This window comes from Elephantulus edwardii, unplaced genomic scaffold, assembly GCF_000299155.1.
Source record: "Elephantulus edwardii isolate Elephantulus edwardi_28Jun2011 unplaced genomic scaffold, EleEdw1.0 scaffold00233, whole genome shotgun sequence".
NCBI lineage: Eukaryota > Metazoa > Chordata > Mammalia > Macroscelidea > Macroscelididae > Elephantulus > Elephantulus edwardii.
In genome coordinates this window covers 3,516,503-3,541,124 of record NW_006399983.1, presented here as the reverse complement: position 1 = coordinate 3,541,124, position 24,622 = coordinate 3,516,503, and the positions used below count along the sequence as shown (strand labels likewise).

The 24,622-nt window shown below is 43.4% G+C and overlaps 1 protein-coding gene across 1 annotated transcript in view; it reads right to left on the bottom strand.

Annotated features, from left to right (window-relative positions):
* Positions 1–24,622, bottom strand: part of LOC102847007 (protein shisa-6 homolog) — a 631,671-nt gene that overhangs the window by 233,638 nt on the left and 373,411 nt on the right. The window contains exon 7 of the mRNA XM_006898582.1: positions 15,885–15,980. Coding sequence (XP_006898644.1) covers positions 15,885–15,980 — 96 coding nt within the window. The remainder of the gene's footprint in view (positions 1–15,884; positions 15,981–24,622) is intronic.

The window sequence follows — 24,622 nt, the reverse complement described above, 5'->3', positions numbered from 1 at the left end:
TGTTCTGTAGTTTCCACACTCAGTTGGGTCACCTTTCTTTGGAATGGGAACAAATATAGATCTCTTCCAGTCAGTTGGCCAAGTGGTTGTTCTCCAGATTAGCAAACTTAAAAAAAGAGACAGCACAAATAACTCAATTAAGGAATGACAGTGGTGACATTATAAGAGACCCAGAGGAAATTAAATATATAGTATCAGAATATTATAAAAAGCTATAATCTGATAAATTTGGAAACTTAGAGGAAATTGAAAAATTCCTTGAAACTGACACCCTACCCAGATTGACATGGTCCTATGTAAAACACATGGACAGACCCATCACAAAGGAGAAATTGAGCAGGTCATAAAAATATTTCCCCACAAAAAAAGCCCTTGACTTCAGCCTAATTATTCAGAGAAAATTATTCACTCGTTCTACTTACATTATTTTAAAAAAATAGAAAAAAGAAGGAAACTCTAACAGACATTCTAGGAAGCAAGCATGACCCTAATACCAAAACCAAGGAAAGATATTATTAAAAAAGAAACCAAAGACCAAAATCCCCAATGAACTTAGAATCCAAAAGCACATAAAAAAATAATTCATCATGACCAAGTGGGATTCATAAGAGGTATGCAAGGATGGTTCAACATAAGAAAAACAATCAGTGTAATGCACCACATTAACAAAGCAAATAACAAGAATCATATGATCCTAGCAACTAATGCAGAAAAGGCTTTTGGCAAAATCCAACACTCGTTCTTAATCAAGACACTCAGCAAAATTGGAATAGAAGGGAATTTCCTCAACATAGTGAAAAGTATATACGCAAAACACCAAGAGCCAACATCATTCTCAATGGAGAAAGATTAAAAGCATTTTCCTTGCAAACAGGATCCTGACAAGGAAGCCCGCTGTCACCACTTCTATTCAGTTTTGTATTAGAAATACGTGGTAGGGAAGTATGACAAGAAAAGGAAATAAAAAGCATCCAGATCAGCAAAGAGATGGTTAAATTGTTGCTATATGCAGATGATATGATAGTATACACAAAAACCCCCAAGGACTCAATATAAAAACTGTTAGAACTAGTGAACCAATTTAGTAGATACAAGATCAATATCCAAAAATCAGTGGGATTCCTCTACAGTAACAAAAAGAACTCACAGAAGGAAAACAAGAGAGCAATAGCATTTACAATAGCTAACCACAAACTGAGATACTTGGGAGTGAACCTAACTAGACACAAAAGACCTGTACAAAGAAAACTACAGAATATTTCTGCAGGACACAATAAAAGACCTAAATGTGCCCTGTTCATGGATAGGAAAACTCAGTATTGTGCTCAGAACCTACTACACAGCGATAGTAACCAAAACAGCATGGTACAATGACAGGCACATAGACCAATGGAACAGAACTGAGAATCCAGAAGTAGATCTCTCTATCTAGGGTCAACTGGTACTCAACGGGGAAATAAAATCTATTTAAAGGGGAAATGACCACCTCTTCAACAAATGGTGCTGGCAAAACTGGACTGCCACTAGCAGAAAGCTGAAACAGGATTGCTATCTTACACAATACACAAAAATTAATTCAAGGTGGATCAGAGACCTGGGAGTAAAGCTCAAAATCATAAAGTTCATAAGAGACAATCTGGGATCAAGCTTAGAAGGTCTAGTCTATGGTACAAAGAGGGTGACAAATACATCCAGAAATGCACAATCTGAAGAGGATAAACTTGATGAATGGGACCTTCTAAAGGTAAAATCCCTGTGCTCATCAAAACCGTTTTCCAACAATGTGAAAAGAAAATCTACCAACTGGAAACAAGCATGTGGTAATAGTATCTCAGACAAGGGTCTCAAATCAAATGTTTATAGAATACTCCAGGGCCTCTAGAAGAAAAAGACTGATAAACCAATCACAAAATGGGTAAAAGCGAAAGGAAGACTTTTCACAGAGAAAGACATTTGGATGGCCAAGAGACACAAAAAGAAATGCCCAAAGTCACTGACAATTAAGAGAGATGCAAATCAAAACTACAAAGATCTCACCCCAGTAGTAGTGGCAAAGTTTAGCATGATAGCAAGCAATAAATATTGGAAAGGATGTAGAGAGATGGGAATTCTCATGCACTATTGGTGGGATTGTAAAATTTGTATAACTACTCTGAAGATATTTTGGCGTTTCCTCAAAAAGATGAACATTGGAACTCCATATGATCTGTATTCCACTATTAGGAATATACTCTAAGGAAATTAGAACTGAGACACAAACAGAAATCTGTACACCAATGTTCATAGCAGCATTATTCACCATCACAAGAACATGGAAACAGTCCAAATGTCCAACCACGACTGAATGGATTGAGAAACTGAGAAATTCACATAATGGAAATCTATGCAGCACTCAGGAACAACAATTCTGAAAAGTACTACATAACTGGGGAAAGACTGGAGAGTATGATGCTGAGTGAACTAAGTAAGTCTCAAAAGGACAAATACTGCATAAGACCATTATTTTTAAAATAGAAAGAAAAGTAGTAAAACATGTATGGGGATGTAGCGGAGAAGAGGTGGGAGTAGGGGAGCGAGGATGGTTAGGGGTGAAACCACAGGTTTGCACAATTTGATGGGTGGCAGGAGGGGATAAAGCAAATGGGAAGGATCTATCTGATGGGGACCTGAAAAGACAGGGTAATGATGGGCAAGGTCCAGTGGTGATCAATTTCAAAAAAACATAATGTATGAGAATGATTGTATGAAACACAGTGTGAATGAAGTATAGTGTGAAACACAAAATACACAAACTTTGTAAACAAACTAATATATTTTTTTTAAAAATCTGCAAAGAAGCAGAATCACATAATTAATAGTTACATTCCTAACAGTAGTATCCCCAGAACATCTTTCCCACTGCTGGACCACAATGAAATCCTGGGAATTTTGACTGGGAGGCCAAATTCTCCTGGCAACAAACCCCAGGAGGCACAGGAAAAGCATCCCTATCACCTCCCCATAACCTGGCTTGACCTGGTAAGTTGCCCATCAAACTCTTGGCAGTGAGTAGCAGAGAAGGTGAAAAGTAAATGCCAACACTGGGCACAGAGAGGGGAGCGTCTCCATTTGGATGATGGTCAGTTGGCATCAAACACAGTGCCAGGAAGAGAGTACTGGCCACAAAGCTACCTCGTTGGCCAAATGGAGCCATGGGTCATGCCAAGAGAAGCTCAAATCTGGCAACAGAAGAAAGGGATTTAAATTATCAGCCAGGAGCTGCTGAACCTCTGACTAGATGCACCAGCCTGTGGGGAAACAAGTACTTACTTCTTTAACCTTTTTCATAGAGAACTGAATAGGAACACTAAGATGTAGGGTATGGTACGCATCCTGTGAACGTCCCCTCGTGCCTGAGTAGAAACGAGAGCCAGAGCTGCCAGAACCCAGGAGTGAAGACTGCCTTCTGGATCCTAAAGTTCTGAGGACCTCTCCTGCCCTGTAGATGGAGACTACAGAGGATGTGTTCATACCACGGTGGCTCACATGTTGCCATGATGCTGGGAGCTGGACCACTGGTATTTAAGATACCATCAGGATCACTCAGGATGACAGGTTTCAGGAAAGCTTTCAGACTAATACAGTTAGGAAGAAGATACCAGGAATATGCTCCTTATAATTAGTCACTAAAATTCCTCCAGGTCACAACAGGATATTGTATGATTACCATGGATCATGAATACAGTGCAGGATCCAGGAGCATTTCATTGCATTGTGCATAGAATCGTCATGAGTCAAGGTGACAACAGCTCACAACATCTCAACAGGTCACTTCTCTATTGAGAAGATTACACATGTTCTTCTTCATAGCTGAGTTCAAACTCCCAGAAGCAAGCAGATTACCAGTGCACCCTGATCCTTCTTCTTTGCTGTTGCCTCTCTTTCCTTTCCTAACACCTGCTCAGAGGATGGTCCAGTGTCCTACATAAATCAAATGCTAGACAGCCCACTACTAAGCATTACAGTAAATGGTCTGGCGCTCAGTTCAGGCCTAATACTTGCTGACTTTTCCCACTAACACCACTTATTCGTATGCGTGACAACTTAGAAGTCACTTGTCATTTTCAGCCCAAGCAAGTACTGTCCTTAAAATGATGGAAGCTGAAAGGGGAACAATGCCAATTTCCTTGGTAGGCTGTGAACTGACTCTTGTGGCAGATACAGCTACAAGGTGTTCAACTAGGTGATGCTTTCTCAGAGGTGGATTCTGTAAAAGTTCAGGAAATTGGGCCCAGGGTATCATCTTACCAAGTGGCCATCAAATACGTCCAATTGTGTCTTTCTGTGTCCATTATAGTGTGTGGACCTTTTGTCTTCCTTAAGACTTTGGATGTACTTTGCTCTTGACCTGAATCTTTCAATTACTTATGAAATAGGTTCGAGTGGAAGCCAGAGTGAGGACTGCCTCACCCTGAGTGGAGACAGAGTTCCAAGCCAGAATGAAAAGTCACAGCCTAATCTATGCTTCCTGGAGAGCACGGGTACCCTGGTGGGTAGGACCAACCTGGAGAAGGGGGTTTTGTGCAATGGTTGCCGTTAAGCAAATGGTTGTTGACTTCACAGATAGAAACCTCCATTGAGCAACAATCAAAGGGACTCTACAGGGTTGTGCTTTGCCTTGGGTCTTTCATTTTGTTTTGTACAGCAGTTCAACTGAGAAATCGATGCATTGAGTAAGCACAACATTCACCGTTATTCATCATTGCTTTTGACACCAATCAGTTTTTTAAATCAGTATCGTTTTTTCTTTTTATAGTAACTTTGATTTGAGTGAAAGTTTACAAACAGACTTCCATTGCAATAATTTATATATATATATATATATATATATAGATATACACACACATTAATGACAATAGCCACAACATAAGTACACTCTTCTCATTTTCTCCCTGCGGTTCTAATTTCCATTAATCTTTCTGTCTTGCCTTATCCTTCCCTCTGAGCTTTTTCCCTGGGTAAATACTACCCTTCCCCCCTTACGTGATTAATTACTGTAAGGAGTGAGGGTCTCCTGGTGTGACTGTTCATCGAATAGCCGGTCTACGGTTTGACTTGAAGTTGAGCCATGGAGATGAGTTTTGTTATTTATCTGAAGGATGACAGGAGTGGCCATCATCTCTTTCAGACAATAACCCTGGCCATTTTTACGCTTTTGACTTTTGTTCCAGCTTTTTCCACTCTATTCAGGGTCTTCTGTAGTGATTCCTTTAGAGTGTTCAGACCACCTAGTTCTGGTCTCAGAGTCATAGAGGCACAGATCACAACAGAGTATTGTCTGACATGCTGCTGTGTACTGTTGAGTCAGAACAGAACCATAGCTAACCCCCCAGCAGGTTTTCAGAGACAGTAAGTCACACAAAAGGAGACTGCCCACCTTTCTCACACAGAACAGCTGGTGGACATGAATTGCGTGCTGCAATCCGAAAGGTATAGGCTTTGAATCCACCAGGTGCACCACAGGAAAAGAGTGGGCAGTCTCCTCCCATGCGATTTACTGCCGTTGGAAACCTGTTGGAGGGTCAGCTATAGATCACTTCCAACCAGACAGCAAACAACAATAACAACAATGAATCCTTTAGCCTTATTGTTTCTATTCATCTTTTGTTTCCTTTTTTCTCTGTTCTGGACAAGGAGACACCAATAGTTATGCTACAGATGGCTGCTCAAAAGCTTTTAATAGCCTAGTCACTATTCCCCAAAATAGGAGGCAAAATATGGTCCTTGTGGACTGTGTTAAGCCAACAGACCTTGAGGTTACGGTCCCAAGGCACTAGGACCAACAATTCACCCCATCAGGATGTTTGGTTATGATTAACAAGTTTATATTACTTTGTCCCCTGTTGGCTGCCAATTAATTTTAACCAATCAGTCACTGATTGGTTGATTCGTTGATTCAATAACGAAATGCATAATCAACAGTGATGTCACTATTTTTCTAGGTATAAGACTTGTTTTCCTACATACAACTTCTGTGTGTGTTGGTCTGGACCGTATATAATGTCATGTAATGAAATCTGAACAAATAAAGACAATGCCTGGCTCTTGGTCTATTAATCAGGGACACACAGGCAGAGTAAGCAAAGACAGTGGTGCCCTGCGTGCAGATGGTACAACAAGTAGATGGCACAGATCCTTGGTACCCCACAAGTTTCTTGCTGCTCTGCACCCACTCTTCCTTTATGGACAAGAACAGAAAAGAAAGATCCCAGTTGGTCCTGGTTGCACAGAGACCTTTTCTTAGGCAAGTCATACCCAGTCTTCCTTTATAATCCAGCCCACTGTTGCCATGGAGACTGGACATGTTCTGAGCTCCGCATTTTTGCTGGAGTCCAGCCTTTAAGCATCTTGGTATCAACAAACCTTCTCCCCATTCTACCTCTCTAGACTGTATACAAACCTAAGCTGTATTTTCATGGTCAAATGACTCAGGGATCTCATGGGCACAATGCTTAGGACAGTCTATGAATTCTTGTTCAAATCTTGGTGCAGAGATATGAGGCTGAGGTTCCATAGAGCCCTATGTATTCATCCTTTCTCTTCTCAAAGAGAACAATGCTAAGGATTAAATTGTGTCCCTCTAAAAAAGTGTTCCTATTCTAACCTTTAGACCTGTGGATGTAATCCTATTTAGTGATAAGCATTCCTTTGTTATGTTAATGAGGCCCTATCAGTGTAGTGTACTAAACTTAATCACTTCTGAGTTATAAAAAGAGCAAGATAGACACAAAAGGAAGCCTGAACTGGGAAATAAAGAAGTCATGGAATGAGCTCTAAGGAAGCAAAGAAGCCCAGGGTTATAGACATTTTCAAGGAGACAGGTTCTTCCAGATGACAGACAGAAAAAGAACTTAGCTGTGAAAGCATTCTGGTGCCCTAGTCCATATATTCCTTATCTGTGGGAGAAGGATGGGCAATCTCCTCCCGTGTGATTTACTGCCTCTGAAAACTCACTGGACGGCCAGCTATGGGTCAGTTCAGACTTGGGCATGCATGCCCCTTTGGAGGTCTGAATACAAAAACAGCTCCACAGGAGAAAGATGGGCAATTCCCTCCCGTGTAATGATTCATATAACCAAGTATCACAGAGCTGGACAATGACCAAAGAGGCCAGAAGAAGAATTGAGGCCTTTGAGTTGTGGTGCTGGAGAAGAGAACTGAGCCATGGACAGACAAGAGAACTAACAGGTCCATCCTGGAGACGGTGAAACCAAGCTGTTCCTTGGAGGCAAGGATTTTGAGGCTCCATATCACATACTTTGAGCATGTTTCCAGGAAGGACCACTCCCTGGAGAAGGACATCATGCTTGGAAAGGTGGAGGGACAATGCAGGAGAGGACAACCCCAAATCAGATGAATTAATACAGTAACTGGAATTATGAGGGTAGGTGAGTCGAAAGCAGTGAGACTGGCAAAGGGTAGGGCAGGGTTCAGAGCTATTGTGCACTGGGTCACTATGAGTTATGGTCGACTTGACGGCACATAACAACAAGAATAATGTATAGCTATGAAAGGGACCATATAAAATGTCATGTAACAAAATCCGAGCAAATGAAGACAATGCCTGGCTCTTGGTCTATTAATCAGGGACACACAGGCAGAGTAAGCCAAGACAGTGGACCACTGGGTAAAGATGAAACAACAAGTAGATGGCACAGGTCCTTGGTACCCCACAAGTTTCTTGCTGCTCTGCTCCTACTCTTCCCTCCACCCTCCACCCCTGGAGGGTAGCGCTAGGTGGGAAGCACAGTCCCTGTAGAATTTTACCTCAGCTTCGGTGAACTTCTCCACCTGCTTTTTGTTTATCACTGAGTCGGATCCAACCCATAGCTAACCCTCCAGCAGGTTTTCAAAGGCAGTTAATGACATGGGAGGAGACTGTCCACTTTCTCCCACAGAGCAGCGGGAGGATTCGAACAGGTGATTGCTTCCCCGCTCTGAAACACCTAATTTCTTCTACTTGATTCCAAGACACCACAGTGCCCTGATCTTCACCCTACCCAACTGCTCACTCCCCACCACTCTCCTCATATCTTCCTCTTCTCCTTCCCATTAGGCACTGGCAGTTCAGTGGTACAGCCATCATCGTCCATACAAGAGGCCTGGGTTCAATTTCCAGCCAGTCAATCTTCCTGCACAGACATAACACGTCTGTCAGTGGAAGCCCGAGGGTTGCTATGATGCTGAATGGGTTTTGATCAACCAGTGAAAGCTCTATATATCACAGGAAGCTCTCTGTATTACAACAGCCTGATCCACACTTGATCATGGAGATGGTGCAGGGCTGCATAACATTTTTCTGTCATGCACGGGGTCATCATGAGCCAGGGAACAACTTAATGGCAGCCATCTGGTAAGGAGTTCAAAGACAGGTTTTTCAAATCCAACAACTACTTCAATCAAGAGAGATGGCCAATCTCTTTCCATGTGATTTCCAGCCTCCAAAACCCACTGGAGAGTCAGCTATGAATCAGTTCTGACTTGAGCACATAACAACGACAGCACTCTCTCCCCAGCCTCCACATGTTGAAGTCACCTGTAGAGCTTAACCCCAGAAGGTCTTCGTCAGCCTTATGGCTTCAGGAGCCAACCACGTACAGGCAATATCCATATCGATCTTAGCCACGACTTCTCACTGAACTTGACATTTCCACATGGAAGATGAATAGCATCTAAAAGTCAATATGAAAAGAGTGAATTTACAATTACTCCCAACCTCTGCCTAAGACCTGTTCCTCCCGCAGACCCACTGCAGTGAACGCAATCTTCTGAATGCCTCAAGATGGAATAATTTATTTATTTTTTATCTCCCTCAGGGTGGAAGCAAAATTCTTCAGTGGACCACAAGGCGCTGGGTGACTGTCCCCATGGGTGTCATCATCTCCCACTCCAGAGCTGGCTCCTTCTCCTCCAGTCTCACTGCTGACCTTCCAACAGACCAGGTCTGCACACCTGCTCCCATGGCCGGGAATGTTCTTGTCCCAGGAATTCATGCAGCTTGCTCCTTCACCTCTTCTAGCTTGGGTGCAAATGCCTTTTACAGAGGCATTCTGGGCACCCGTTCAAAACCTGTGACTCCCCATCCCCTTTTCCTGTCTTACTCAGGTGAGCAGCCCTCAACTCCACCTGAATACTTGAGTTTCCCTTTACCTTCTCTTTGTCATCTCTCACTGGCTTGTTAGCGCTCTACGCCCAGAGATGATTATCTGTCATATCCTCAGCCCCAGGAAAAGAGTGTCTGGCATACAACAGGTACTGTATGTAGTTCAGTACATTATCTAAATAAAAGAAGCCATGAATGATGCTGTTGTCAGTGAGTTACCTTCGGCTGCTGACAATCCCATGCACAACAGCAAAAAATGCTGCCTGAGTTTGCACCAGCCACACAATTGATGGAATGCTCAAACCCACTGTCGCAGCCCATGTGTATTCTAATTGTGTTCTACTCTAAGATTCCCATTTTCTAGCATGATTTCAGACACAACTCTTTGGTGGTCCACTCAATTCCTACTACCTAGTTTTCAGAAAAAGATAGCCAGGCCTTTCTTCCTCATAAGATGTACCTTGGAACCTTGCTGAAACCTGTGCCCCACGGGTGTTGGGGAGGACAGTAGCATCAGAGCATCATAGGAACACACAAGGCATCACAACAGGACTAATGGATGAGTGGTGGAGATGAAAGAATAAATGAGCAATAACGTCAGTCTCTGTCATGCACTGAATGGCGTCCCACAAAAATGTGTCCACTTGGCTAGGGCATGATTCTCAGGATTATGCAATTATTCCATGTGCTACAAATAAAAACCTCCATAATGTTAATGACACAGAATCAGAAGCAGTTTGTAATGGTATTATCGTTCCTATAATGTGATATGAAATGTGGTCACCATTGGTTTAGGGGTTTAGCGTGGTATGCAATAACCTCAAAAAGGCCACAGTACTGTTCCAATGAAAGACGAGATTCCCTTGGATGTGGCTTTTTCCTTTACAAGAGAGAAAAGGAGAGAGAGGAAAGGATGCACCTCTGTATCACCAAGAAAAAAATTAAACACCTATGCTGGGAAACTCCTGGAACCAGAAGATGAACGTCAATCACACTTTCCACTGGGGGCTCCCAGGGACACTGAGAGCAGGAACCACTGACATTTGCAAGCACCGATCCTCTGATCTGACCTAAATGCCTCTTCACTCCAGTGACAGGGATTAGAAGGGCAATGGTACTCCTCTCTAAAGTCCAAGCTGGCTTCCCAGTCAGCTCTGAGACTCACAAGGAGGCAACACATGAGCTGATGCCACCAGACAGCACAGATGGAAATGACAAAAAGGGGATCAAAAAGAGGAATTAGAGAGGTAGTGATTGGAGCCAAAGGGGGGAATAAATGAGGGAATAAAGGGATAACCCTCAACACAAGTGCTGGAGAAGCCTACGGGTCAGGCAGCCCAGGTGGCTCACCTTCCAGGGATTGCACCTCAAGTCAGGCAATCAGGAGACGTACTGCATTGGCAAAGTCTGTAATCAGGAGCATCTCCAGAATGCTGAAGAGCAAGATGTCAGCTTGAAGACTAAGGTGTGCCTAATTCAATCCATGATCTTCTCAATCATCTGCTACATATCAGAGAACCGGACAATGAATAAGAATAACAGACAAATAATTGATGCTTTTGTTTGAGTTGTAGTGCTGGAGAAGAGTACTGAATATCCCCTGGACTGCCAACAGAACAAATAGGTAAGTCTTGGACAACGGGCAGCCAGAGTGCTCCTTGGAGGCAAAGATTGTGAAGCTTAGTGTTCATACTTTGGATGTATAGCTAGGCAAGGCTGGTCATTAGAGGGGGACTTCATGCTTGGAAAGATAGAAGTCAGTGAAGGAGAGAAAGACCCCCCCCCAATGAGATGGAAGGACATGGTGACTTTAGCAATGGGCTTGAGTATTTCAGAGATGGGGAGCATGGCACAGGATAGGGCAGGGTACAAGCTGCCTGTTCACAGGGTCCCTAGGAGTCATGGAAACTCTGTGAACTTTAATAAATGGGGATGGTTGTGGAAAGGCTGAAGGCCTTTTGCTCACAGAGTTGCTATGAGTCATGCTCAACTTGATGGCAATCAACAACAACAAGAACAAGTTAGTTTGTATAGAATCCTCAGTTCCCTGTCCAGCCTGGGTCTCTGGAATAGTTCCAATAAACATTCTTGTCTCCTTCACAAGAACTGAGGAGTCCTTAGTAAAAGCTCCATTCCTCCACGTCAGTATCTTGGCTCGTGGAATGTTAGCTATTATCTAAACAGTGAAATAAATATTCAACAGGTAACTTCCTGGGAGGGGGAGACACATGTGGCCTTGTGTGGAAGGGAATGGAGGAGAGGGTCTGGAAAGGATGATGAATGGGGAGAAGGGAGTTGGCCATGCGTGCACAGAACAGAGAAATACGCTAAAGAACACAGGGACTAAGAAGATGAGGAATAAAAAGCAATGGCCAGAGCAAAGCATGAGCAAGGTAAGGTCTTCAGGATGCCTTGAGTGACAGTGACCTAAACGACAGGTATGGAAAGAGAATGTGTCTTAAGTTGCAATGAGGGGCCGAGTTAATGCAATAGCAGCATGATGTTACCATGTGATCAATGGGATGATCTGCTCTCGGCTGTGCTTGGCTTCCTGCCCTCTCTTCGCTCCTGCTTCAGGTACAATGATCTTCTTCCTATTACTTGACCCAAGATGAAGGATCAACTTCACGGCCTTCCTGATGACCACAGGTAGGTCTTGGATGCAGGTGTCTGCTCAGTTATCACCCTAAGAGCCTTTCCATGATCACAGCAGAGTCCTCCTCAGCACTGTCTGCCCTTTAGCTCCCTGACTTCTTTACCCTTGTACTCATCTACCCCCAGGGATCAATGGCCTACCACCTGACATGTTTCAACAAGCAGATGTAGCCCTGGACATGCTCACTAGTCTGTGCCAAGAAATCTGGAAGACAGCTACCTGGACAACTGACTAGAAGAGATCCATATTTGTTCCCATTCCCCAAAAAAAGTAGTCTGGCTGAGTGTGGATATTATCAAAAAGTTATCACTAATAACATATGCAAGTAAAATCTTGCTGAAGATTATCTGAAAATGGCTAAAACAAGAAAACATCAACAAAAAACTGCCAGAATGTCAAGCTAGGTTTGTAAGAGGTGGTGACACCAGAGATAATACTGCTGATGTCAGGCAGGTCTTGGCTGAAAGCAGAGAATATCAGAAAGACATCTAATTGTGTTTAATTGACTATGCAAAGACTTTGACTTTGTGGATCATAGCAAAGCAGTCTACTTAATTGTGTTCATGTGAAACCTATACCTAGACCAAGAAGCTGTTGTCCAAACAGAGCAAGGGAACACTGTTTATCTTGTTGCATACCATCGAGTTGGAACTGGCATATAGCTGACCCTACAGCAGGTTTTCAGAGTCAGTTAATCACACTGGAGGGGACTGCCCATCCATCCTTCTCCTGCAGAGCAACTAGCGGATTTGAGATGTATACCTTTGGGATTTCAGTGCAGCTTCTTACCAATAGGCCATCATGTTTTAAAATCAAGAAATGTGTGGGTTAGGCCTATTTCCTTTCTCCATAGCTATTCAACCTATATGCTGAGCAAATCATTCAATAAACTTGTCTTCGTGAAGAAGAATGAGGCATCAGGATCAAAGGAATACTTATCAATAAGCAGCATTATGCAGATGACACAATCTTGCTTGCTGCAAGCAAGGAGGACTTCAAGCACCTGCCAGAGAAGATAGGTGACTATAGTCTTCAATACTGATTACATCTCAACATCAAGGAAGCAAAACTTCTCATCACTAGGCCAATAGGCAACATTATGATAGATGGAGAAAAGAGTTAAGTTGACAATTATTTCACCTTGCTAAAATCCACAGTGAACACACTTGGTACCAGAATTGAAGACATTCAAAGATGTGTTGCATAGGGAAAACCTGCTGTCAATGATTGCTCCAAAGCTCTAAGTAACTATGATATCAGTTCAAATACTAAGCTGTACCTGATTCAAGGCATGACTTTTTTTTAATTGTTAGGCATCTGAAAGTTGGATAATGAATAAGGATAACAGAAGAAGAATCAGTGCCTTTGAGCTGTGACGTTGGAGAAAAGTGGACAACAAAAAGAACAAACATCTTCTGGACAAAATGCAACCAGGGTGCTTCGTAGAGGCAAGAATGATGAAACTTTGTCTCACTTACATTGGGAATATTATTAGGAAGGACTGTTGTTGTTATGTGCCACTGAGTGGCCTGGAACTCACAGTGATCAAATGTTCAATAGCTCTGAAGCCTACCCTGTCCTGGGCCAGTCTCACTGACTCTGACACAGCTACCCCCATTGCCCTAGTTACTGTATCAATCCATCTCATCTGGGGTCTTCCCTTCCTGGGCTGTCCCTCCACTCTTCAAGAATCCTCCAAGAATTGGTCCCTCCTGGCCACATATCCAAATTATCTAAGGAGGAGTTTCAAAATCCTAGCCTCCAAGGAGAAACCTGCTTTCATTCTATCCAAGACAGACCTACCTGTTTTTTTTGGCAGCCATGGTATGTTCAAGTCTCTATTCCAGCATCACAACTCAAAGGCATCAATTCTTCTATCATCTTTAGTCATTACCCAGCTTTCTGAATCATAGGAAGGCCTAGTCCTTGGAAAAAGATATCATGCTTGGAAAGGTGGAGGGTAAGCTAAAGAGAAGACTACTTTCAACAACATGGACCAACACAGTGACTGTAACAATGGGCTCAAGTATATCAGAGATGACGGGGACGGCACAGGATAGGGCGAGGTTCTGATACATTGCTCACAAGGTCACTATGAGTGGTAGTCCACTCGATTCCACCTAACAACAGTAACTTTGCTACCATAATATGTACCATTGCACAATCAACACATAGTGATTTATTTGTTCTTTTGGCCTCCCCCATAGAATGTAAGCTCCCTAAGATCAGGTTTGATTTTGCTTCTATTTGTATACTGCCCCACATCACAAGTATTTATTGAGTAAATACATGAATTGAAAACTATAATATTAATAGAACACAAAGTTCTACTGATTGAATTGTTGGGTGTTTCACACTGTAGCAGCTACGGGGCTTAGGGACAAGGGTGGCAAATTATTGCAGTTTGAAAGATGTGGTAAAAGGTGGGATGTTAAGTGAGAACCCATTCTTGTGACTCCACTTCATAGGTTGCAGGGGTGGGTGGGAAGCCCCTAATACCATCCCCAGTGACCCTCCTCTCCTGAGAGTCACACCTTTGTGCAGCCCCTCCCACACTGTACGGAGACAATTTGTGCCACCGTGAGGATACTGCAGAAATCACGAAGGGGAACCTCGGGGGCTAGTTCATACAAGGCGCTGTGTCCTTTCTCTTGTTCACATTACTCCCTCTCAGGAAAACCAGGCACCATGCTATAAAGATGCTTAAGCAGTTCATGGGGAGAGCATGAAGACAGGAACTGAGGCTTCCTGCCAACAGCCAGCACCATGTGGGTGACCCATCTTAGAACCAGGTCCTCTGGCCCTAGTTAATCTTTCAGATGCTGTGGCCCTGGATAGCAGTTCGACTGACCCCAACCCAGACATACCTAGAGAAGCGATTTCCAAATTCTTGACTCCCAGAAACTGTGAGTAAAAAAGTAATAAATGTTTACCACGATTTTAAAAAAAGTAATACTCATGTGTTGGGAAGGTTAAGTTTTAGAGCAACTTGTTTCACAGAAAGAGATAATTAATACACAGTGGACAACGTGGGGGCTGGCAACCCAAGGTTGGGTTGATATGGGTATAACTAACCAACAGTTCAACCTGTTTTCCCAGATGGCCCCGTTTTGATTCTGCAACTCTTAGTAGCCACAAATGCCACCTGTATCCTCAATAAACTTTATTTAGACACAAATAGACAAAACAGAAAATACATACATAGATACAGATTATTTTTTGTTTTCTATAGGATGAACAAACATCACATAGGGAATTTAAAAAGTAGGTGCATGGGAGGTAAGAAAAATATTGTAAAGTTCCTTGTTCACTCACACTTAAAACAGACACATATTTTGGAGGGAGACATGGATATACCATCCCAACAAGAGAATTCACATTTGAGCGATAACATACACAGGTGTTATGTAGATAATCAACAGAGTTAGGGATTCAGTTACTCTTGATGTGACAGAATGCTCACAACACTAGTAGGACTCGGTTTAAACAAAAGACACAGTCACAGAGGATTCCATACCCCTGTGCAGATGCTCTGCAAGCTGTCAGCTAGGTCATAAAGCAGCTCAGCGGAAAGGCAATGTTAGCTTTCATCTTGTGTTTGAAGGGCTGCGCAACCTCTACCTTAAGTCCACATCACCTCGTGTTTACATAGATACGTTTGGGTTGCTGGGCTATCTGTGTGACCCTCAACATGCATGCCGGCTTAGAAACCCACAGTACAGAGCATTGACATCGGTTTATAAAGTGCTGCTTTCAAAAGGAAAAGGGAGTAACAGCCAAGAGGAGCAAAAAGCACTTTGCAAATGCTGCTGTCCTCACTGGCAGTGTTTTCCCACCACATGGCCCGTGGATCCCCACTCAAGGAGCCACAGGAGTCTGCTTCTGCTTCCCACAGTGGGCAGAGCAGCAAGGGAGTCTCTGTGAGGTCTATTTCCCGCTAAGCCACACATGCCATCAGGACAGGCGGACTGAACCCCCCCTCACTCCTGTCCCGGACACTCCTCTGGCCTCCACACCGTCTTCACATTTCAGACTGGTTTCCCCTAGGCAACCTCTGTATTTAGTAAAAAATGGTTTCCACTGTACCCTTGCTGTGTCCTCTTCCTAATGTGACAAATCCAGATGAGATGAAGTTGTGGAGATCGGGCCCTCCACTTCGGTAGGCATCCTTCCCATAATGCCCTGCAAGAAAGGGGAATGGAATCACCTAAGGAATCCAGGCGGCAGCGCCAAAAAGACAAACAAACACAGCCCACTCGCCCCCAGCAGCAGTGGTTGGTAAGTCAGAATGCAGACACAGCCAGAAGAAAAGCATGTCACACACACACACACACACACACACACACACAGCCACAGGCCATTTCACATATATGCTCTGTTCTTTCAAACAGGCTGTTGAGTGAGTTGGATGCTGTGTGAACATTACACACACACACACACACACACACACACACACACACACAGAGGTAGTCCCCAGTTTATGGTAAGTTCCATTCCTAAGTCTGTCTCCAAGTTGAAACTGTATGTAAGTCAGAATATGTAAAGTTCATATCATCGGTTAGTCAATCTTTGTCTTCCTATAATACATACTTACACATACATGTGTCCTTTTCTATGAAAAAAAAAGACATTAAAGAAGTACAACCAGTTATGCTAAAATGCCTTAAACATAGTAACAGCAATAATAACAATGTTTTGATGCCTGTTGCAAAATAGTACCTGGTTTGGGTTTTTTTTGGGGGGGTGGGTTGTAGGAGGGGGTAGCTTTTGTTTCTTGAACTACATTCCAAATTTGGTAAGAGTAGGCTTTGTTTTGTGGTTGTTTTTTAAAATAAAATTTTTATTTTATACTGGTTACTTACAAAGTTCTTATACATTGTATGTTCTTATTATCATTGGATGCATCTTGCATTAACATAATAGGCCTTATAGGTGTTAGGACCAGGGCAGTAAATGCTCTAAGACAAGGTCCAAATGGGCACTGTGCACGCAGGACGTGCAGTGCAGGGATAAGACACTGGTGGTTCAGCCAGAGAACACCTGTGAGACCTGGCTTTGATTCTCAGGCAGTGCACCTGGGCGCAGGCGCCACCAGTGACACCTTGTGTTGTTACTATGATGCTGAACGGGTTTCTTCCAGACTAAAACGAATTAAGAAGAAAGATCTGACAGGCTTCCTTCTGAAACGCAGCCAGTGAAAACCCAGAGTGTATCACACAGTCTACAATTGGTCAACTTGATTGGGTAGGACAGAACACCGTCCTTGAGCTGTGCACGTGGTTGACAGAAGCAAAAAGAAGAAATTCACTAGAAGTTTATACGAAAAGCAAAGGGGGAGGAAGGGGACGCATGGCTGGTTTGGCATTTCTGACTGAATAAAAGGCTCACCCAGAAAGCCTGCCTCTTTGTCTCACCGCCTTTGCTTTTGCCCCTGCTTCCTTTACATTTTTCTCCTGCTTGCCTTATTTGCTTGCTTTTCTGTCTTTTCAAAGCATACAAGAGTGAATTTGATCCTGAGGCTGGTCCCTGTGTGTGTACGCAGTATCACTCCAACCACAGCCTATGGATCTGTGAGCCTTGTGACGAAGGGAAAACCAACATCAGTTGAGAATCCACAACAGAATCACTCTCTTATTGCTGTTGAGCCGGAACTGGTATGGCTGAGACTCAGTTTGGTTTCTGAGGCTGTAAATCACACAGGAAGAGAGCGGCCCGCTTTTTTCTGAGTAACTACCAGTGGATTTGAACCGCCAGAGGCATATCCTTTAAGTTTGCAGTATCATCTCCCTACAGACTCTGTATCCAAGCTCCTTGAAAAGTAGAACGGTGGTTATAAACCTGTGGAAAATATGTATGTGTTTTCCTGTCCTGACTTTCTGCAGTAAGGGTTTATACCTTGTTGACCTGCATTCATCCCATCCATCAATGGGACTGACGGGGCTGGGAGCAGAGGCCAGATGAGCACAGTGGAGAGACCAAACTCAAAGAGAAAGAGTTAATAACATTCAGTTGCTGACATTAAAAATGTGATTTTTCCAACAGGCTTGAAATGCAGGCATTGTAAAGAAAGAAAAGACTTCCCAAATGCCATCCTGAGGCATATACATGTGAAAATGGACAAAACTAATTTTTTCCATGTTGCCACGGAGAGTGTTAGAAAATGGAACTTGCACAATTTATAACGATGCAGGAAACTACTTAAGATTTACCATTAAGTTTAAAAATGGACCAAAACATGGTTCATTAAATATAATCACAAGGCTGTAAGAAATTTAAACGGACGTAAATACCCCATGAGAAAAGGCCCCAAAGAAAGCACCCTAAGTTCTTGACAGCTACTTCTGGAGGGCAGCAACACAGACTTCTCTCCTCACAATGAGTCTGGCTTTTCCAATGCGTTTTCTCCCTTATTGAGTTTGTGGATTTTACCTGTTAGGGATGAGTTGATGTTGACACATGCAGACCCCAAATGTGATGCAGTAGAAGCACTGCTGCATGGGATTTTTCTTGGCTGTAATCTTTACAGAAGCAGGCTGCCAGGCCTTACTTCCACAGCACTGCTGGGTGCATTAAAACCCTTTGAGTTTTAGTCAAGCACAAACTGTTTATACCACCCAGGAAATAGGTAAAATAAATTTCTATAGAAATATTTTAAGATCAATGAGAGGAAACAGAAATAAATGTTCTTCCTCCAAAAGGTACCCTTCAAAATCAGTAGATCTCAATTCTAGGTGCAAGCTGGAGCCCTCTGGAGAGTTCTAAAGCTATGGATGCCCACATCCAAACTCCAGGGATTCCAATACAGTTTGTTAGGGTTCAGGTACAGTATGGGACATTTTTCAAAGTTTCTCTGATGTGCCATCAGCTACAAAAGCCATTGTTTCAGAGTACAAGTTGCCGAGAACCACAAATGGCTAACACATCTAGGTGCTCACTGAAAGTATGAGTCCTCCCAGAGGTACCTTGGAAGAAAGCCCTGGCAATCCACTTCTGAAAAGCCTGCCATTGGGATTCCTGAGGAACACAATTTTGCTCTCCCATAAGCAGGATCACCATGAGCTGGAATCAGCTCAATGACTACTGGTTGCTGGTTTGTCTGCCCTAGAGGGCTAGAGAAACTAGCTGAGGAAAGATCAATAAACATTTATTGGGCTCAAATTTCAAAGCCTTCAGTATGGATTATACCTCAGCATCAAGAAAATAAAAATCCTCACAATGGGACCAATAAAAAAAAGATAACAAAAGACTGAAATTCTCAATTATTTCATTCTATTTGAGTCTGCACTCAGGGAATAAGTCAAGAAATTAAGCAATGTTTTGCAAAGGGGAAATCTGCTAAAAATCTCTTTAAAGAACTAATGAGGAAGGATGTCACTTTAAAGACTAAGGTGTACCTGATCCAAACCATAGTCTTTTCAATTGTTTCATATGCATGTGAAAGCTGGACAATGACTAAAGAAGACTGAGCAAGAATGTGGTGCCTTTGAATTTGAATTGTGGTGTTGGTGAGTAGTACTGAATATCCCAGCACTGATGCCAAAGAACAAGTGATCTGTCCTGGAAGAAGTACAGCCGGAGTGCTCCTTAAGGCGCAAGGATGGCGAGCCTCTGTCTTATATACTTTGGAAATGTTATCAGGAGGGGTCACACCCTGGAGAACACTATGGTTGGAGAAGGAGAGAGTCTTCATAGAGAACAACACCTTCAAAGAGCTGAACTGACACAGTGACTGCAAGAATGGGCTGGAGCACAACAGAGGTTGGGGGGATGGTGCAGGATCAGGCACTGCTTCCTTCTGGTGGATACAGGGTCACAAGGAGCTGGAGCTGACCTGATGGTACCCAAAATAGTAACAACCAATCGAAGAGCCAGCCGCCTCGTTGTGATTTAGTGTGTTCTCTTAACCTCTTTCTTCCTCTGGAGAGGAGGGCTGGAAACCCAGACCCTTCCTTAACCTCCTAGATCGACAGCTCTCAAACACATCAAGAGCCAAGGACGGTTTGTTAAATGCAGGTTGCCAGGCCCCACTTCTGGCATTTCTGATGCAGCAAGTTCAGAATGCAGTTCAAGATCCTCCCTTTTTAATGTCTCAGGGGAGACCTCCAGGTCTCAGGAGATGCTGATGCTGCAGGTCTGGGGATCATGCCTTGAGACATACTGTCCTGGTGCATCAGTGACATCAGAGAATTTTTGCCACAGCCACTGCCTGATGGAGTGAAGCACTTACTTCCACAGGGAACACAGCTTTGCATGAGGAACTCTCTTTCCATAAAATACTATGTCACAACCCATAATTTTATAGAATAGACTTATTAGAGCTGAACTAAGAGGCTCTGCCCACATCCCAAGCCATGCCACTGCTCCAGAAACTGGACCTGAGTGCCTGGAGAAACCATCTTCATCAGATGACAAGAAGTGGGGAGAATGGGGTGCGGAGGGGGGGCACTGTAGGCCCAGGGGAAAGTCAACATCCTTGTTGGGTAACACAGCCACTTTCTCCCAACCCCATAACAAAAGAAGATGGAGAAAAAGAGGCACAATCCAGAAACCTCATAAATTTGGGCCTTATTAATTCAGAACTTGGGATACATCCTGCAGAATTCAGGCTGTTTTATTTTTGTGCCCTTTATAAATAAAATTTTTTTAAAACAAATCAATATTGAGCAAGGTGAAACATAAAACAGTGTCTGTGCTACTTACATATCATTCTCATCTGTCAATTGAGGCTTTGTCCCTTAGGATTAAGCACTAGTCAAGTGTGTGGGGTATGCTTATTTGAAAGGGACCCAAAGTTTATAGATCTACTATGTGTTATTGTTGTTGTATGTGCCATCAAGTTGCCTGCGACTCACAGCAACCCTACGGACAAGAGCCCTAAACCCTGCTCTATCCTGTGCCAAACTTATTGTCTCTGACATACCTACCCCCATTGCCCCAGTGACTGAATCAATCCATTTCATTGAGGGTCTTCATCTCTTGCACTGTCCCTCCACCCTTCAAGCATGATGTCCCTCTCTAAGGACTGGTCTCTCTGCAAACATGTCCAAAGTATGCCAGACAAAGTTTTAGAGTCCTTGCCTCCAAGGGGCAGCCTGATCTCACCCTCTCCAGGATGAACCTGTTTGTTCTCCTTAGCAGTCCATAGTAGGTAGTGGGTTTCAGGCTTAGCATTTAAGGCTTCCTTTTAAAACATTTTTATTTTATACTGGTTTATTTATAAAGTTTGAATATATTGTTTTTCACACCGCTCTTTCCCATTTCCTTCACCACCTTCACCCATCAAACTTTGTGACCCTATGATTAACACCCACCACACTCTGTCCATCCTCACCCCTCTGCTTCCACCCTCCCCACCCCTTGGATCCTCATAGTCATTCTACAATAATGGTTTTATGCATTATTTGTCCTTATGGGACTGAATTAGTTCACTCAGCATAATGCTCTTCAGTCCCTCTCAAGTTAGGTAGTAATTTACAAAATCATTGCTCCTGTGTGCTGCACAGAATTCCATCATATGAATGTACCACAATTTCTCAAGCCATTCGATTGTGGTTGGACATCTGGGCTGTTTCTATGTTCTTACGATGGTAAATAATGCTGCTATGAACATTGGTGTACAAGTCTCCGTATGTGCCTCACTTCTCATTTTCTCGGGGTATACTGCAAGCAGTGGAATAGTTGGGTCATAGGGAATTTCTATGTTCGGCTTTTTTGAGGAAGTGCCAAACTGCCTCCCAGAGTGATTATACCATTTTACAATCCCACCAACAATGTATAAGAGTTCCTATCTCACCACATCCTCTCCAACATTCATTACTTGCTGTCCTGTTAAACTTTGCCACTGGAGTGAGATGATATCTCATTGTGGTTTTGATTTACATCTCTCTTACTGCCAGTGATTTGGAGCATTTCTTCATGTGTCTGCTGGCCATTCGAATATCTTCCTGAAAATATCTTCATGAAAATTCTTTCCATGACTTTTACCCATTTTGTAATTGGGTTATGAATCTTCTTCTTGTGGAGGCCCAGCAGTATTACTTACTAACATGGTAGAGTAAACTGAGGCTTGCACTGATCTTTAACTTAGTTGCTGTTAAGTATTATCAAGGTGACTACCACTTACAGTGACCCAAAGGACAACAGATCCGAAACCTGCCCTATCCTGTGCCAGCCTCATGATCTCTGATATGCTTGAGCCCAATGCTGGGGGTCTTCCTCTCTTTCTCTGACTACCTTTCCCAGCATGATGTCTTTTTCAAAGGACTGACTGCTCCTGAAAACCTGTCCAGAGTATGTAAGATGAAGTTTCACCATCCTTGCTTTTAAGAAACACCCTTACGGACAGAATTGATTAAAAATATAAACTCAGTCCTACATGGTAAGTAGATTTTTGTTCCCATTTCATTGATGGAGAATTAGAGGCTCAAGATCTGAAGTTAGGAGAAGACTAAACCAGCACTAGTATCTATGTCTTTAGACTCAAATTTCCATGTTTTCCTTTAGGCCTCAAAAGCTCTCAGTGTGAAAAGTCTCTTTCCCAACTTCATAGAGAGGAAGTCAGTATTAGGTCTTGAATTCCAATCACATCTCGCTGCCTCCAGAGTCTACCATCTTCTTTCAAGGCTAACCTGAAACTCTACACGCCTGACAGAAGGAACCCAGGGTGACTTCACTGAGCCCAGGGCACAGAGGTACAAAAGCCCACTTAGATACAAAGTCACAGAGGCTGGTGCTCTGAAATGCTGAACGTCAGGGACTGAAGCTTTGAGAAAGAAGAAGAAAAATATGCAGGGGGGTGATGAGATGAGATCAAAGGCATTTAATGAGAATATGCTGGGTTCAATGAAATGAAAAGCAAACACAAAATCCGAAGCCAAAGAGAACTGAACTCTCCAGGAAGCCTTTATATGTTTGAAAGAGCATCTCTCGGGACCCTTTGGGAAAGCTGCCAGTCATGAAACTGAGTTAGAGAAGACACAGTGGGAACTTCGGCTTTTGCCAGAGCAAAGATGCTCAAACTTGAGTCTGCTCAGATTCACCATGAAAACACACATACCTCTAGGCCCCAACCCCAGAGTCCCTGATTCACAGATCTGCAATGAGGCCTGGCCATTTATCCTTCTAACAAGTACCCACATGACACTGAAGCTGCTGGTAGTCCAGAGACCACACTTTATGAACCACTGTGTTAGAGCGAACCAGTCTTCACCTAAAGCCAAGGCCAATGCTAGAAGGTAAAGGTCTGGAATTATTTGCATTCTCTACATCCTCTTCCTCTCATGGCTTAGTGGTAAGGAATTGTGCTGCCAGTGCAAAGGTATGTTCAAATGGACAAGCTGTTCCATGGGATAAAGAAAAAGTAAATCTCTTCCTGAGTGATTTACTGCCTCTGAAAACCTGCAGGAGGGCCTGCTCTGAATCGGTTCTGACTCACCGGCATATTACAACAACAGTCTGTAAATCTGCTGTAGCATGGTAATTTGCATGTTGCTGTGATGTTGAAAGCTATGCAACTGGCAATCCAAACACCACAGGACCACTCACGGTAGAGAGGCTTCAGTGGAGTTTCCTGACTAAGATATTTTAGAAAACTGGCCAACTCAAAATCCAACTGGATCCTAACAGAATAAAGTCTAATACAGTCCTGGATGACGAGCCTGCTAGGATGGAAGGTTCCCTAAACACAGAAGGCTCAGGAAAGGCACTCAGAGCAATAATCCTGTGCATACCAAGGATTGTGAATGTGGCTGAGGATCTGGCAACATTTCTCTTCTATTTATACACAAAGTAACCGTGCACCAGAGAAAACTAAAGGCAAAACACAATCCCATGCCATCCTGAAGAATACTGGGTTTAACATGCATGAGAATAGCACAAAGGGGAAAAGTCAGTCAAAGGGAAGCTCTATGCAGAGATCCCAATCAATACTTCCTTCTGCCCTGGGAATGAACAGGTGATGATGGCAGGAATGGTGTTATAATATAAAATCAAAACCCACTGCTCTTACATCAAAGTTAACTAACTCATAGTTCACCCTTCAGTAGGTTTTTCAGAGGCTATGAATCACTCAAGAAGAGAAGGCCTATCTCTCTCCTGAGGAGCTGCTAGTAGATTTGAACTGGTAGAGAGGCAGCCCCTTTGGGATAGCACTGCAACACCCAATGCACAGTGCCGCCAGCGCTCCCTCATAATTACATAATGCTAACACGATTACATAATGCTAATATACGAGGAGGGCAGTCTGGTGGCCTAATGGCCAGAAGTTGCTCTGCCAAATCATGGACAAGCTGACATGGGAGGAAGATGGGCTATCTCTTCCTGTGAAATTTACTGCCTCTGAAAATCTGCTGGAGAGTCAGCTATACATCAGTTCTGACTTGACAGTACATGTTAAGCACAACAGCATGTTGTTGTTGTTGTGTACCATCGGGTTGGAGGCGATCCAGAGCTGATCCTCCAGTGGGTTTTCAGAGCCAGTTAATTGCACAGGAGGAGATGGTCCACCCTTCTCCCGCAGAGCTGGTGAATTTGAACTGAGCACCTTGGGGATTGCAGTACATCTTCTTGCCACTAGGCCACCAGTGCTCCTATAAAACAACATAACAATAGCAATAAAATGAGGGTGCTCTGGTGGTACCACCTCGGATAACAGCAAAAGGAGGCGTCTTCCAGGTCAGACCCAGCAAAACCCGGCCAGAGAGGGAGGGCAGGAGGCGTCACTGGGCAAGGTCACCTCGGATAACAGCAAAAGGAGGTGTCTTCCAGGTAAGACCCAGCAAAACCCGGCCAGAGAGGGAGGGCAGGAGGCGTCACTGGGCAAGGTC